This window comes from Poromitra crassiceps (genome assembly GCF_964638095.1).
Source record: "Poromitra crassiceps genome assembly, chromosome: 2".
Classification (NCBI taxonomy): domain Eukaryota; kingdom Metazoa; phylum Chordata; class Actinopteri; order Beryciformes; family Melamphaidae; genus Poromitra; species Poromitra crassiceps.
The window spans coordinates 28,485,106-28,498,115 of NC_139624.1; the positions used below are offsets into that span (position 1 = coordinate 28,485,106).

The 13,010-nt window shown below is 44.7% G+C and overlaps 1 protein-coding gene across 1 annotated transcript in view; it reads right to left on the reverse strand.

Annotated features, from left to right (window-relative positions):
- tmcc3 (transmembrane and coiled-coil domain family 3) overlaps positions 1-13,010 on the reverse strand; it is a 34,742-nt gene that overhangs the window by 1,381 nt on the left and 20,351 nt on the right. Inside the window, exons 2-4 of the mRNA XM_083654548.1 lie at positions 6,036-6,206; positions 4,471-5,249; positions 3,953-4,088 (exon numbers count right to left, since the gene is read on the reverse strand). Coding sequence (XP_083510674.1) covers positions 3,953-4,088; positions 4,471-5,249; positions 6,036-6,206 — 1,086 coding nt within the window. The remainder of the gene's footprint in view (positions 1-3,952; positions 4,089-4,470; positions 5,250-6,035; positions 6,207-13,010) is intronic.

A 13,010-nucleotide genomic window follows, 5' to 3' on the forward strand; every position in this document is an offset into this window, starting at 1 on the left:
CTATCTTGATTTGTTTTGAAGATTTTGTCTAGTGTTCAATATGATTTACGCAGACATCTTGCCCCTGCTAACTAGGTCATATCACTGTATTCACCTTATTCACCACGCCCACTTTTTCTCTCTTCTGCGTCGCGTATTTGCTCTTCCGGTTCAGTGGTAGTTGGCGGCCAATTTCAAAACAAAACGTCACTATATGAATGAAGTTTGGCAACATTCAGAAGCGACACTGCGGCCAACTTCAGTTACATGTTCATAGCATTACTGCGAGGAGCCGATGGCTGTACCCGGTCGGCATTTAACGTTAGTTACAAAAATCCAACGTAAATTCATATTTATCATCCACAGAACACTTCACCACTCATGTACATATTGTATTGACTCGATTTGATTCGATTTGATTGCACTTGCAACCTTGCGATTGCCGTTAGTGATCTTCCTACTGGTAACACTTTACAATACTGTAACACAAAAATTGGGTAGTTACTAAGGAACGAGTCAGGAACGAACCATTAGTTCATGATTAGTTCATGAGTGGTTAATAGGTAGTTCCTTAATGGTAGTTACTTAAGAACTGACCATTAGTTACCATGTTAACGAACCAGTAAGTAATGATTACTTACTTAAAAATTTTTTTTTTTTTTTTTTCTTTCGCTAGTTCATGAGTAGTTAATGGGTAGTTACTTAAGAACAGACTATTAGTTACCATAGTTGTTACTAGGGAATTAATCATTAGCTAATGATTACTTCACCCTTAGTTACCATATTTGTGCCCCCTCAAGTAAAGCAGGCCATCATACTTAGTTGTTACTAGGTAGTTCATCATTACTTCATGATTACTTTACCATTAGTTACCATGTTTGTGCCCCCTCAATTAAGTAAAGCAGGGCTTCATGCTTAGTTGTTACTAGGGAATTCATCATTAGTTCATGATTAGTTACCATGTGTGTGCCCCCTCAATTAAAGCAGGGCTTCATACTTAGCTGTTACTAGGGAATGCATCATTACTTCCCGCCCGCCCTCCTGAACATTGAATCCAATGCACTGTGCACATGCCCACATTGCACACTCACTATGTATAGTATGTATAGTCATATCAATCATTATATAAATAACAAACTGTACAGCTTTAGTTTAGTTATATAAATAATAGAAATATAAATAATAGTATTATTCAATACTATTTAGGAGTATTTAGTTGATTTGATTTAATTTACCTACAGTTTCTGGGAAACTTAAGATGTAAAGGCGGTGGAAGTAAAGTGGTATATATTGTATATTGTATATTTTCGCGTATTGGTTTGTTTCTTTTCTTATTGCAATATTTTAATACTGCTGTTTCTGCACCTTACCTACGGAAGTTGTGTAACTTTTTTATTTGTGTAACTTTTTTTTTTATTGTTTAATTGTTTAATGTCATTGATGCTCTTGTCATTGATGCTACTGCTGCTGTAACGCCAGAATTTCCCCTCGGGGATGAATAAAGTACTCTATCTATCTATCTATCTATCTATCTATCTATCTATCTATCTATCTATCTATCTATCTACTTCATGATTATCTTACCATTAGTTACCATCACCCTACCTATAACAAATAAATACAAGAGTTGTTCCAGGTGAGGTTTGAACCCTTGGCCCCAAGAACGCAAGATTATTAGTCTCTACCAAATGAGCTATCTATTTGTTATAGGGTAGGGTGATGGTAACTAATGGTAAGATAATCATGAAGTAATGATGCATTTCCTAGTAACAACTAAGCATGAAGCCCTGCTTTACTTGAGGGGGCACAAATATGTAAGTAATGATGAATTAATCATGAACTAATGATTAATTCCCTAGTAACAACTAAGCATGAAGCCCTGCTTTACTTGAGGGGGCACAAACATGGTAACTAATGGTAAAGTAATCATGAAGTAATGATGAACTCCCTAGTAACAACTAAGTATGATGGCCTGCTTTACTTGAGGGGGCACATACATGGTAACTAATGGTAAAGTAATCATGAACTAATGATTAATTCCCTAGTAACAACTATGGTAACTAACTAATAGTCTGTTCTTAAGTAACTACCCATTAACAACTCATGAACTAGCAGAAAAAAATTAAGGAAGTAATCATTACTTACTGGTTCGTTAACATGGTAACTAATGGTCAGTTCTTAAGTAACTACCATTAGGGATCTTTATAAGGAACTACCATTAAGGGTCATTAAGGAACTACCCATTAACTACTCATGAACTAGTGAAATAAAAAATAAAAAAAATATTTTTTTTTAAGGAAGTAATCATTACTTACTGGTTCGTTAACATGGTAACTAATGGTCAGGTCCTAAGTAACTACCATTAAGGAACTACCTATTAACTATTCAGGAACTAATCATTAACTATTCATGAACTAATGGTTAGTTCCTGACTAGTTCCTCAATAACTACCCATTTTTTGTGTTACAGTATTGTAAAGTGTTACCTTCCTACTTCTTATCCCTGTATATTGATGTAACCGCTACGCTGCATACAGACACTAAGACAAATTCCTCGTATGTAACTTGCATACTGTGGCAATAAAAGTGATTCAGATTCTGAAAAGTACGTTGACAGTGTTTTCTCACTGCCAGGCAGTAGCCTATTGTAGGGGTTGACAGCCGGTCACACAGCCAGCGCTCCTCGCTGCTCGTTAAAAATGTCCAAAATAGGCGTTATTCTGATAAACTCATCACATGAATGTTACGTTCTCATCCGACAAAATATTAAAACTTTATAACGGTTTTTTTGCTTGAAAACAGCTTTTTGGCAAGTCTAAAAATGATAAAGGTAGGCGAAATCTACTTCCGTGTCTAAAACAGAAGGACGATTACAATATGACGTCATGCAGAAGCGTCCTTGTATGTGCAAAGAATAAGGTGAATAGATGAAGATTGTTCTTCACACCGACAAATATCAGAATATGTGAGATGATTAGCAGGGTTCCTACATGCTTTCCATTTTAAAATTCCATATTTTTCCAGGCAGACTCCATGTTCTTGACTGGATTTGATTTTGATGGGTATTTGATATAATGCATGCTGACAGCAGCTGGGTAATAAGAGCTTCACTCTATCTGAACATTATTCTTCACACCAACAAAAACTATGGACTCAAAGTGGCTCTACAACAACATACAAGATATAATTATGTGTGTATCGGACCCTTTCCATACTTTTCCAGACATTCTTTCATATTCCCGAACTATTCAAGACCTGGAAATGATCAAAGTATACTTTTCCAAACTTTCCAAACCTGCGTAGCAACCCTAAAACATAAAGTCTGAAATCAAAATTAAAAAATTCCAATGTGGTAAATGTTCAAATATAGTCAGAGATGAAATGTGAGTGTGTTGTAGAAGAAGAAGAAGAAGAAGAAGAAGAAGAAGAAGAAGAAGAAGAAGAAGAAGAAGAAGAAGAAGAAGAAGAACTGGACGGACAAACCACGTCTTTATTTGTCACACAAACAAACTCATGCTGATGGTGGCCGGTGAAACACAGTCTCTGCATTTATCCCATCCAGGCTTGTCCTTCCTCCAGGGGGCAGGCCAGGCGCAGTGGGCAGCTTTCTTGTGTACAGCGCCCGGGGACCAACTTCAAATGTTGTTGTCACTGGTCAGATGACGATCTTCTGGATGTTTTTCTTTAGGGTGGGGGGGGTCCATATCGATGTTGTATGGAGGAACTCCAGGGGAGCATGAGGAGAACATGCAAACTCCACACAGAAAGGCCCTTTTGACGAGATAACCCACCTGGATGTGGGCACTGAAGACATGGGGGGGGACACACCCTCAGCGCCCACAGCGTCCCAGGTGGGAATCGAACCCAGGACCTTCTAGCTGTGAGGCGACAGCGCTACCACTGCGCCACCGTGCCCCGGTGTGTAATATTATATAAGTGGCTCTTAAAGGCTGCCGTGCGTGTGTCTCATGTACCTGTATATCCCTGGCCCTCTCGTAGGCCTGGTAGGCCACTTTCTCCTCAATGCTGGCCAGTTCCTGCTTTAGATTGCTGGTCTCATGCTGGTGCAGCTCTGTCAGGTCATTTAACTGGTCTTCCAACCGCTCATACCTGACAGACAGAAACACACACCCACACACAGACAGCAGGTGGAGGCAGAGAGCCAAGAGGGAGAGAGGGAGAAACAATGCATCATTGCAAGCAGCAGTTTATCTACTACTGGAGCTAAGCTATGGAAATATTTGCCCTCAGTTGACTTTAGCAACAGTCCAGGGAGTTTGTGTGTAGGCTCCGCTGTCTATTTTTACTTTACAAAAGGTTAGAATAATGCCATTCTAAACTGTCACAAAGCTTCACAGCAGTTATGCTCAGAAAATTGGGACTATATTTGTATGGATCACGTGGACCCATAACTGGGTCACCAGTACTTTAACCCCCACGGGTCACCCATACTGAAAACACCAGTGTGTTAATGTGTTCATGCTGTACCCACCTGTATCTCTCCTCCTGCAGTGTCTGTGTGAAGAAGCCGTAGTCTCTTTTGAACTGTGATTTCAGAGTTCCCATGTCCTCAGCCAGCTGTGCCTGAGCCTCCCTGACCTCCTTGACCACCTCTAGCACCTCCCCCAAACGGCCCTGGGAGTCCGACCTGCCGGGCCCACCGGAGCCCGCCCCCGAGCCCCCGGCCAGGTTCCCGTTGGAGTCGGCGGAGGCGGACGTCCCGGTGGACTCGCACTCGTCGTCGCTGGGGTACTTGGACGTCTTGGCGACCGTGGTGGCGCTGCCGCTCAGCGCCCGAGCGCCGCCCTCCACCTGGAGCCCCGACCCCGCCTCCATGGAGCTCTTGAGATGGGCGATGTTGTCAGCACTGCCGAACTTGTTCCTGATGAGGTTGGCGAACTCCCGAGATTTGTTGAAGAAGAAGGGTGGCGAGAGCGACACGCCGGGCCCGATGGTCTTCACCTTGTCCAGGCACGGGTGGCGTCCGGTGGCGCTGACATCCCGCAGGCTGCCCTCCTTACTCTGGGTCCCGGACTCCCTCTGGTCTTTGTGGCTGGGCTTGCCGTTGGTCTCGCTGTCCTTGGCGCGGCGGTGGTACTGCTCCAGCTTCCTCTGCAGCCTGGCGATGGAGTGCGCAGACTTCTGGTTCTTCTTCTCAAACACCTGGCGGATTCGGGCCACCTGCTGCTTGTCAGCATTGTTCACCAGCTTCAGGTACTCGGCCACATTCTGGTCCCGGGCCGTCTGCTCCACCTTGATCTGCTCCGTCACCTACAGGGAGAGCGGAGGGGGGCAGAGGGAGATGATGAGGGGTGGATCAAAGACTGGATGTTCAAAATCTCTTATCATGTGGACAGTAAATAGGAAATATATTTGTAGATCCTCATGTTAAGGAGCAGTGCTGACCTTCTTACTAACAGAAAGGATATACTATTATGTTACTCTATACTGTATTTTCATATTATTACATTACCCACTACGATAAGTTATTCATTACACTATTCATTCAATCACTTTTCCATTAGAGCCCCCAAATTGGCAGCTGCATCCTCTTTTACCCTCAGAAAATGAGGACAAATCAATTAACTCTCCTGTGAATAGACAGAGTGACTAAAAACCATCATCTGTGTGCAAATACAAGTACTGAGAATACCCAGAGAAAGTCAACTTTTCTGCCAATTCACAATGAATAAGTATGATGAAAATTCAATTCAATTCAATTCAATTCAATTCAATTCAATTCAATTCAATTCAATTCAATTCAAACAAAATTAAAATAAATTATTAAAATTAAATTGAATCAGGGGATGGGGTTGGATACAGTTTTTGAATCATTCAATTTAAATCTGGTATTTAGAGATGATCATTTCCTTTCTGTTTTTTTATTGGTTACCGATACAAATTGATTATTACTGATACTGAAATGGTAATTCACTCATTGCTGGGGAAAGTAAGAATATTCCTGCGTTGACGCTGTTAAGGAGTCATTTCTTTATGTGTACACATGGCCCTGTATGTCAATAGATCCACAAAGAGAGTGTGAAGGAAATGTTTGACCTTGAGGATCTTCTGCTGCAGGCTGTCGATGCCCAGCGCCCCCTTGCTGAAGTCCAGGCCCACGCCGCCCTCTCCGGCACCGTCCCCCACATCCAGGTTAGACTCTGAGCCGCCGCGACGCATCGGCACCGGGATGCTGAGGATGTTGCCATCACAGGCACTGCGCTCCGCCTGCCCACACACACACATGCGCGCACACACACGCACGCACGCACGCACGCGCACACGCACACACACACACACACACACACACACACACACACACACACACACATACAGAATGTTAGTGCTTGAAAACGGAACAAGTATTCAGCACGCCATCTCACGCAGAGCTGACATCAGGATTGCTTGAACAGAAGCCAGACAACGTGAACAGCACCTCCTCGTACAATCAATGTTATTTTAGCATAACCTTGAATGAGTTAGCATGCTTGTAATACTTCCCTCAGAAACACAAGAGAGAACTTGTGAGAACTTTGAGGAAAAATGAAAGATTTCCCGAAGTCACACTTGAGCTATTTGCTGTAGAAACTACCGTCAGCAGGATTGCAGAGAAAAACACAGCCTCAGGCTCAGTGTGCACAGGCTCAGGCTCAGTTTGCTTGTGTTGCCTTGTGGAAAAGCTTCTGGTTCATTGCTCTTTTTAACATTTGTTGCTAAACTCCTGGTGAGTTTACCACCCGCCTTAGTCTGAGAGAACATGTGAGAAAAGGAATTTTAGGAGAGAGGGAAGAAAGCAACAGAGGAGTCAATGAATCTCTCTTAAGACTGCTGGTCAGTGAATGCAGCCCGGGGCTCCAAACACCCAGCTTCCAGTCCCTGTGCTGAAAAACTGCTGCATTGATAATACAGTAGCAGACTATTATGTAAGGCTACCTACCTTCAATGGATTCTGGTACAATAGACCCTTTTCACGGGGGCCAGTTTGTGTTGAAAAGGTAAACACAGGAGCTTGCACCTGTGTTTACCCTGACTTTTCGACACAAAATGGCCCCCGTGAAAAGGGTCTATTGGGCATGTTAGATAACATACTAAATATTTAGGAAATCTGACTTCAGGAAAGGGGTCATTTTGAAGATGGCGGCTGCCGGGAGCAGCTGTCTACCTCTAGGTTCTATGACTCAAGGTATACAATTGAAGTGAAATTACCATCAGTTAATTTAATTAACTGATGGTAATTTCAGTTAATTTAATTAACTGATGGTAATTTCACTTATGCCATTTTGGATTTGTCAATAAATAATTAAGTTAATTATTTATTGACAAATCCAAAATGGCATCTCAAGAGTGAGCCCCCCAGTCAGGAAAAAAAATAGGGTTTGATCTCTCTCCTCACACCTATCCACCAAAATCCAGAATTCCCTCCCGGATTGGAGGACCACGTCTTCTCCCTGTGGTCTGGCAGGGGTATTAGGACTGTGGGCGACTTGGTGAAGAGGGGCGATGTGATGTCTTTTGATCAGCTTAGAGAGAAATACGATCTGCCTCAGAATGACCTCTTTAAATATTTTCAAATACGTAGTTTCATCACCTCTGCTATTAAGCTGTATTCTAATGGCTTCTCTATCTCAGCGGTGGAAGGGGTTATTCAAAGTCCTGGTAACAGGAAGTTGATCACTAGGTTTTACAGGGCCCTTTCAACTTAAACTAATAAACACACAGTTCATGCTAGGTCTCTCTGGGAAGCTGATTTTGGAGAGACTATTCTGGATGATGAGTGGGATGATGTATGGCTGAGCTCTTCGGGTTGTTTATCCACCAACAAAGCCAGGGAAATGCAATTCAGGGTTGCCTCAGGTGTGTCTCACTCTCAGCAGGACTGAAGTGTAGAAACATGTGACTGGCTGTGCCTCACTCTCAGCAGGACTGAAGTGTAGAAACATGTGACTGGCTGTGTCTCACTCTCAGCAGGACTGAAGTGTAGAAACATGTGACTGGCTGTGTCTCACTCTCAGCAGGACTGAAGTGTAGAAACATGTGACTGGCTGTGCCTCACTCTCAGCAGGACTGAAGTGTAGAAACATGTGACTGGCTGTGTCTCACTCTCAGCAGGACTGAAGTGTAGAAACATGTGACTGGCTGTGTCTCACTCTCAGCAGGACTGAAGTGTAGAAACATGTGACTGGCTGTGTCTCACTCTCAGCAGGACTGAAGTGTAGAAACATGTGACTGGCTGTGCCTCACTCTCAGCAGGACTGAAGTGTAGAAACATGTGACTGGCTGTGTCTCACTCTCAGCAGGACTGAAGTGTAGAAACATGTGACTGGCTGTGTCTCACTCTCAGCAGGACTGAAGTGTAGAAACATGTGACTGGCTGTGTCTCACTCTCAGCAGGACTGAAGTGTAGAAACATGCAACTGGCTGTGCCTCACTCTCAGCAGGACTGAAGTGTAGAAACATGTGACTGGCTGTGCCTCACTCTCAGCAGGACTGAAGTGTAGAAACATGTGACTGGCTGTGTCTCACTCTCAGCAGGACTGAAGTGTAGAAACATGTGACTGGCTGTGTCTCACTCTCAGCAGGACTGAAGTGTAGAAACATGTGACTGGCTGTGCCTCACTCTCAGCAGGACTGAAGTGTAGAAACATGCAACTGGCTGTGCCTCACTCTCAGCAATCCACACACGTACTGGACGCCGGCAACTGGTAAGTGGTTCTGAGGTTGAGCAAAATGATTAACATGTGAAACACACACACACACACACACACACACACACACACACACACACACACACACACACACACACACACACACACACACACACACACAGAACTCAAAGGCACCATATGCCTCACGCCTCAGGCTCAGAGGACCCATGTTACATAGCAGCTATCTGGTCATTACTGGTCCAACTGACCCTGGTATGTATTGAGGCCATTGAGATTATAATACAGATGGGTGGACACACACACAGGCACACAAACACACACACACGCACGCACGCACGCACGCACACACACACACACACACACACACACACACACACACACACACACACACACACACACACACACACACACACACACACACACACACACACACACACACACACACACACACACACACACACACTAAACATGCCAAAACACAAGGCGCCAGGCTTGGCGTTAAGCATTTCAACACATGGCCATCTGAAAAGTGGATTTGTCTGAAAGTAGCTGTTCAACTTGTCTGCAAGGAATGAAACATTTATGAATGGATCAAAAGGCAGAATGTGAAAGTAAGATATGGGCTGGCTGCATTGCATTTACTAGCGGAATACCCACAGTGTGATGTGTCCCTGTGTGAGCGGTGGTCTCTGTGTGAGCGGTGGTCTCTGTGTGAGCGGTGGTCCCTGTGTGAGCGGTGGTCTCTGTGTGAGCGGTGGTCTCTGTGTGAGCGGTGGTCTCTGTGTGAGCGGTGGTCCCTGTGTGAGCGGTGGTCTCTGTGTGACCGGTGGTCCCTTAATTTGTGCAGCAATCGCAAATTCAGCTAATCGGAACCTAATTACCTAATTAAAAGATCCGGCTCCGTTAGGTGACCCGCAGGGGTGCTCTTTACACTTCCAGAAACAATCAGGGGTGCTCTTTACACTTCCTGAAACAATCAGGGGTGCTCTTTACACTTCCTGAAACAATCAGGGGTGCTCTTTACACTTCCTGAAACAATCAGGGGTGCTCTTTACACTTCCTGAAACAATCAGGGGTGCTCTTTACACTTCCTGAAACAATCAGCACAATGAGTAGCAGGTAAAATGCCATAGCTGTGGCCAAACGCAATTTCTGCTCACTCACTCAGAGACAGAGACTAGCACACTGTGCTCAACTGAAAACGAGCATGACAAAAACTAATACAAAATAGAGAACGTTTCCTGACTGGTCAATGTACCTGCAGCAACCCGGTCAGACACAATGTTCACCTAATGTTCCAACAGCCAATTCAGCCAATTACGTCCTATTGTGTTGACACTTCCTGTGACAGAACAGTACTTATATTGTGTCCATTGTGTTATCAGCCTAGTCTAGAATCATCTGCCACTCAATGTGAAATTGCAGCCAGTGAGTCAGACTAGGTTTGAGCAGGTGAAACAGACGGCGTTTTGAACAGGAAGTCGTAACACAAGTGGGCGGGGCTACATAAGGTGAATAGACTCTCCAACAAAGTGAAAAATTATCCAATGAAAATGAACCAGTGAATCTTGTTTGTTTCTTGCTTTGAGTTTTTTGTTTGGTTCCCATAGATGCTGTGGGATAGAACATTGTTCCTCTTCACACCCACAAACCGTTGCACAAAAGCGTGAATACTGCAAACTCCTCTTCCCCTCTCAATGAACATGGAACCCATTTAATGCATATTCAAAACAAAGCAAGAGGAGGCAGACGTGCAGATGGTGTGTGTGTGTGTGTGTGTGTGTGTGTGTGTGTGTGTGTGTGTGTGCGCGTTGGTGTGTGATTTGCATCGCCTTTCTACATTCAAATTCTAAGATTAGAAATCAGAGAGGAAGCAAGCAAGGTTTGTACGTAAGACAAAGAGAGAGAGGGGGGGTGGAAGGAGAGAGAGAGGGAGATAGAGAGAGAGAGAGAGAGAGGGAGAGAGAGAGGGAGACAGAGAGAGGGAGAACGTACTGTAGGCCAGCAAATGCTACTCTAACTCTCAGCAAGCCAGCTCATCTGAGCATCTCATTGATGGAGCTGGGAGCATCTCATTGGTGGAGCTGGGTGCATCTCATTGGTGGAGCTGGGAGCATCTCATTGGTGGAGCTGGGAGCATCTCATTGGTTGAGCTGGGAGCATCTCATTGGTGGAGCTGGGAGCATCTCATTGGTTGAGCTGGGAGCATCTCATTGGTGGAGCTGGGAGCATCTCATTGGTGGTGGAGCTGGGAGCATCTCATTGGTTGAGCTGGGAGCATCTCATTGGTGGAGCTGGGAGCATCTCATTGGTGGAGCTGGGAGCATCTCATTGGTGGAGCTGGGAGCATCTCATTGGTGGAGCTGGGAGCATCTCATTGGTGGAGCTGGGAGCATCTCATTGGTGGTGGAGCTGGGAGCATCTCATTGGTGGAGCTGGGAGCATCTCATTGGTGGAGCTGGGTGCATCTCATTGGTGGAGCTGGGAGCGGAGACCTTGCCACGGGGGACGATGCCCCGACGCAAACACGCAGGCAATTTCCCAGGGAAATCTTTCTTTCATCGTTGGTCCCGTCACCAAGAAGCAGTTTGGGACTGACTCCATCAATCGGTGGCTCGGTGGTTAGCACCGTTGCCTCACAGCAAGAAGGTCCCGGGTTCGAACCCCGGTCCGCCCCAGGTCCTTTCTGTGTGGAGTTTGCATGTTCTCCCCGTGTTGGTGTGGGTTTTCTCCGGGTGCTCCGGTTTCCTCCCACCATCAAAGACATGTATGTTAGGGTTAATACTCCTGTCAGTGCCCCTGACCAAGGCACTGGCAAAAAGAACTGGAGCTGGTCCCCGGGCGCTGCACTGCGGCTGCCCACTGCTCCTAGTTCTAGGAAGGTTCCTAGAGGATGGGTCAAATGCAGAAGATGAATTTCCCCATGGGGATAAATAAAGGATAACTTAACTTAACTTAATCCATCAATTTATTTTTCCCACTACACAGGGAAACATAAACCAGCGATGGAAACAAGTCTGTAAAAGCAAACGAATGATGCTGTCCTCCTGTCGGCCCATCAGTCAAAAGTCTCACCGTTTGGATTTGTCATTCTAACCCCCCTCCCCCCTAACCCTAACCCTAACCCCCCCCCACACAAACACACACACACACACACACACACACACACACACACACACACACACACACACCAATGGGTGCCAATTAGTGTAATTTGGAAAATGCCCAAACACAGTAGTGACTCGTGAGTAGAGATGCAGCGGTATGATTTTTTGACGGTATGATAACCTTGGAGAAAATTACCACGGTTTCACGGTATCACGGTATCGCGGACCTTTATGTATTCTTGTCAAATATGGCACAAAAAAACATACAATTTTTTACCATGAACAAAATGATAGTTGAATGGGGACCATGATGACAAAAATATCTTTGGCAATGAAGTATGCCACAGCATCATTTAATTATTTGGCATGTTTGGATTTGGGTGCATAGGCAAACGCATGTTGAATTGTTGGCTGGTCTCTGCAGCTGTTGATGTGGATACCCCTCTGCTGGTGCCAGTACTACTGCTAGCCTAAAAAAAGGAAAAATACATGTTAATGTAACCTACATCTGTAATGACAGTTAACTGTTGCGAATGTGTGTGTGCTTGGATATATAACAGTACTATTCTTACTTATCATAAATGACGATTTATTTAATCAAATTTTATGTAAAACTAAAACACATATTAAATAGATGCTTATCTTTTGTAAAAATCGGATCGACACTGACTGCACTGGACACAAATGATTGTTTCACGTTGATGGCGCACACCCCCACTCACACACACCCCTCTGTCTCACACATTAGCCTCTGCCCCTGTGCTGTGCTGAGCGCTTGTCTTTTCCCCCTCTCTCTCACACACACACAGTGCCTCAATTCACTGGCAGGTTGGAGGAGTCAGTTTCTACATTATTGAACATTACTTCTCTTCAGTGCAATATGTTTTTGATAACGAGGCGCTGGCCAGCCTGGCCTACACAAGACGTGATCACTCAGTCAAGAAGTAACGTTACGTTAACATTAGTCAGCTGATGCTAATTAGCCATGTTAACGATAGCCTATGATGAGTCATGAGTGTTTATCTGACGTTAATGTTAGCTACTCCTCAAACCTGCTGGTGGAAATGGTTTAGCGTTATGTCCGATGTGATGTATGATGAAGCAAGACAACGTTAAGTACCTTGAATTTTGCAAATGAGGACGGCTGGTGTTGATGGGCTATCATGTTTGAGGTAGGCTATTGCCTCCTAGTGCAGCCACTCTTCGCCTGCATGTCTTGCATGTTGGCTGTCCTTCCTCCTGTAAGCCCTGGCCATCCG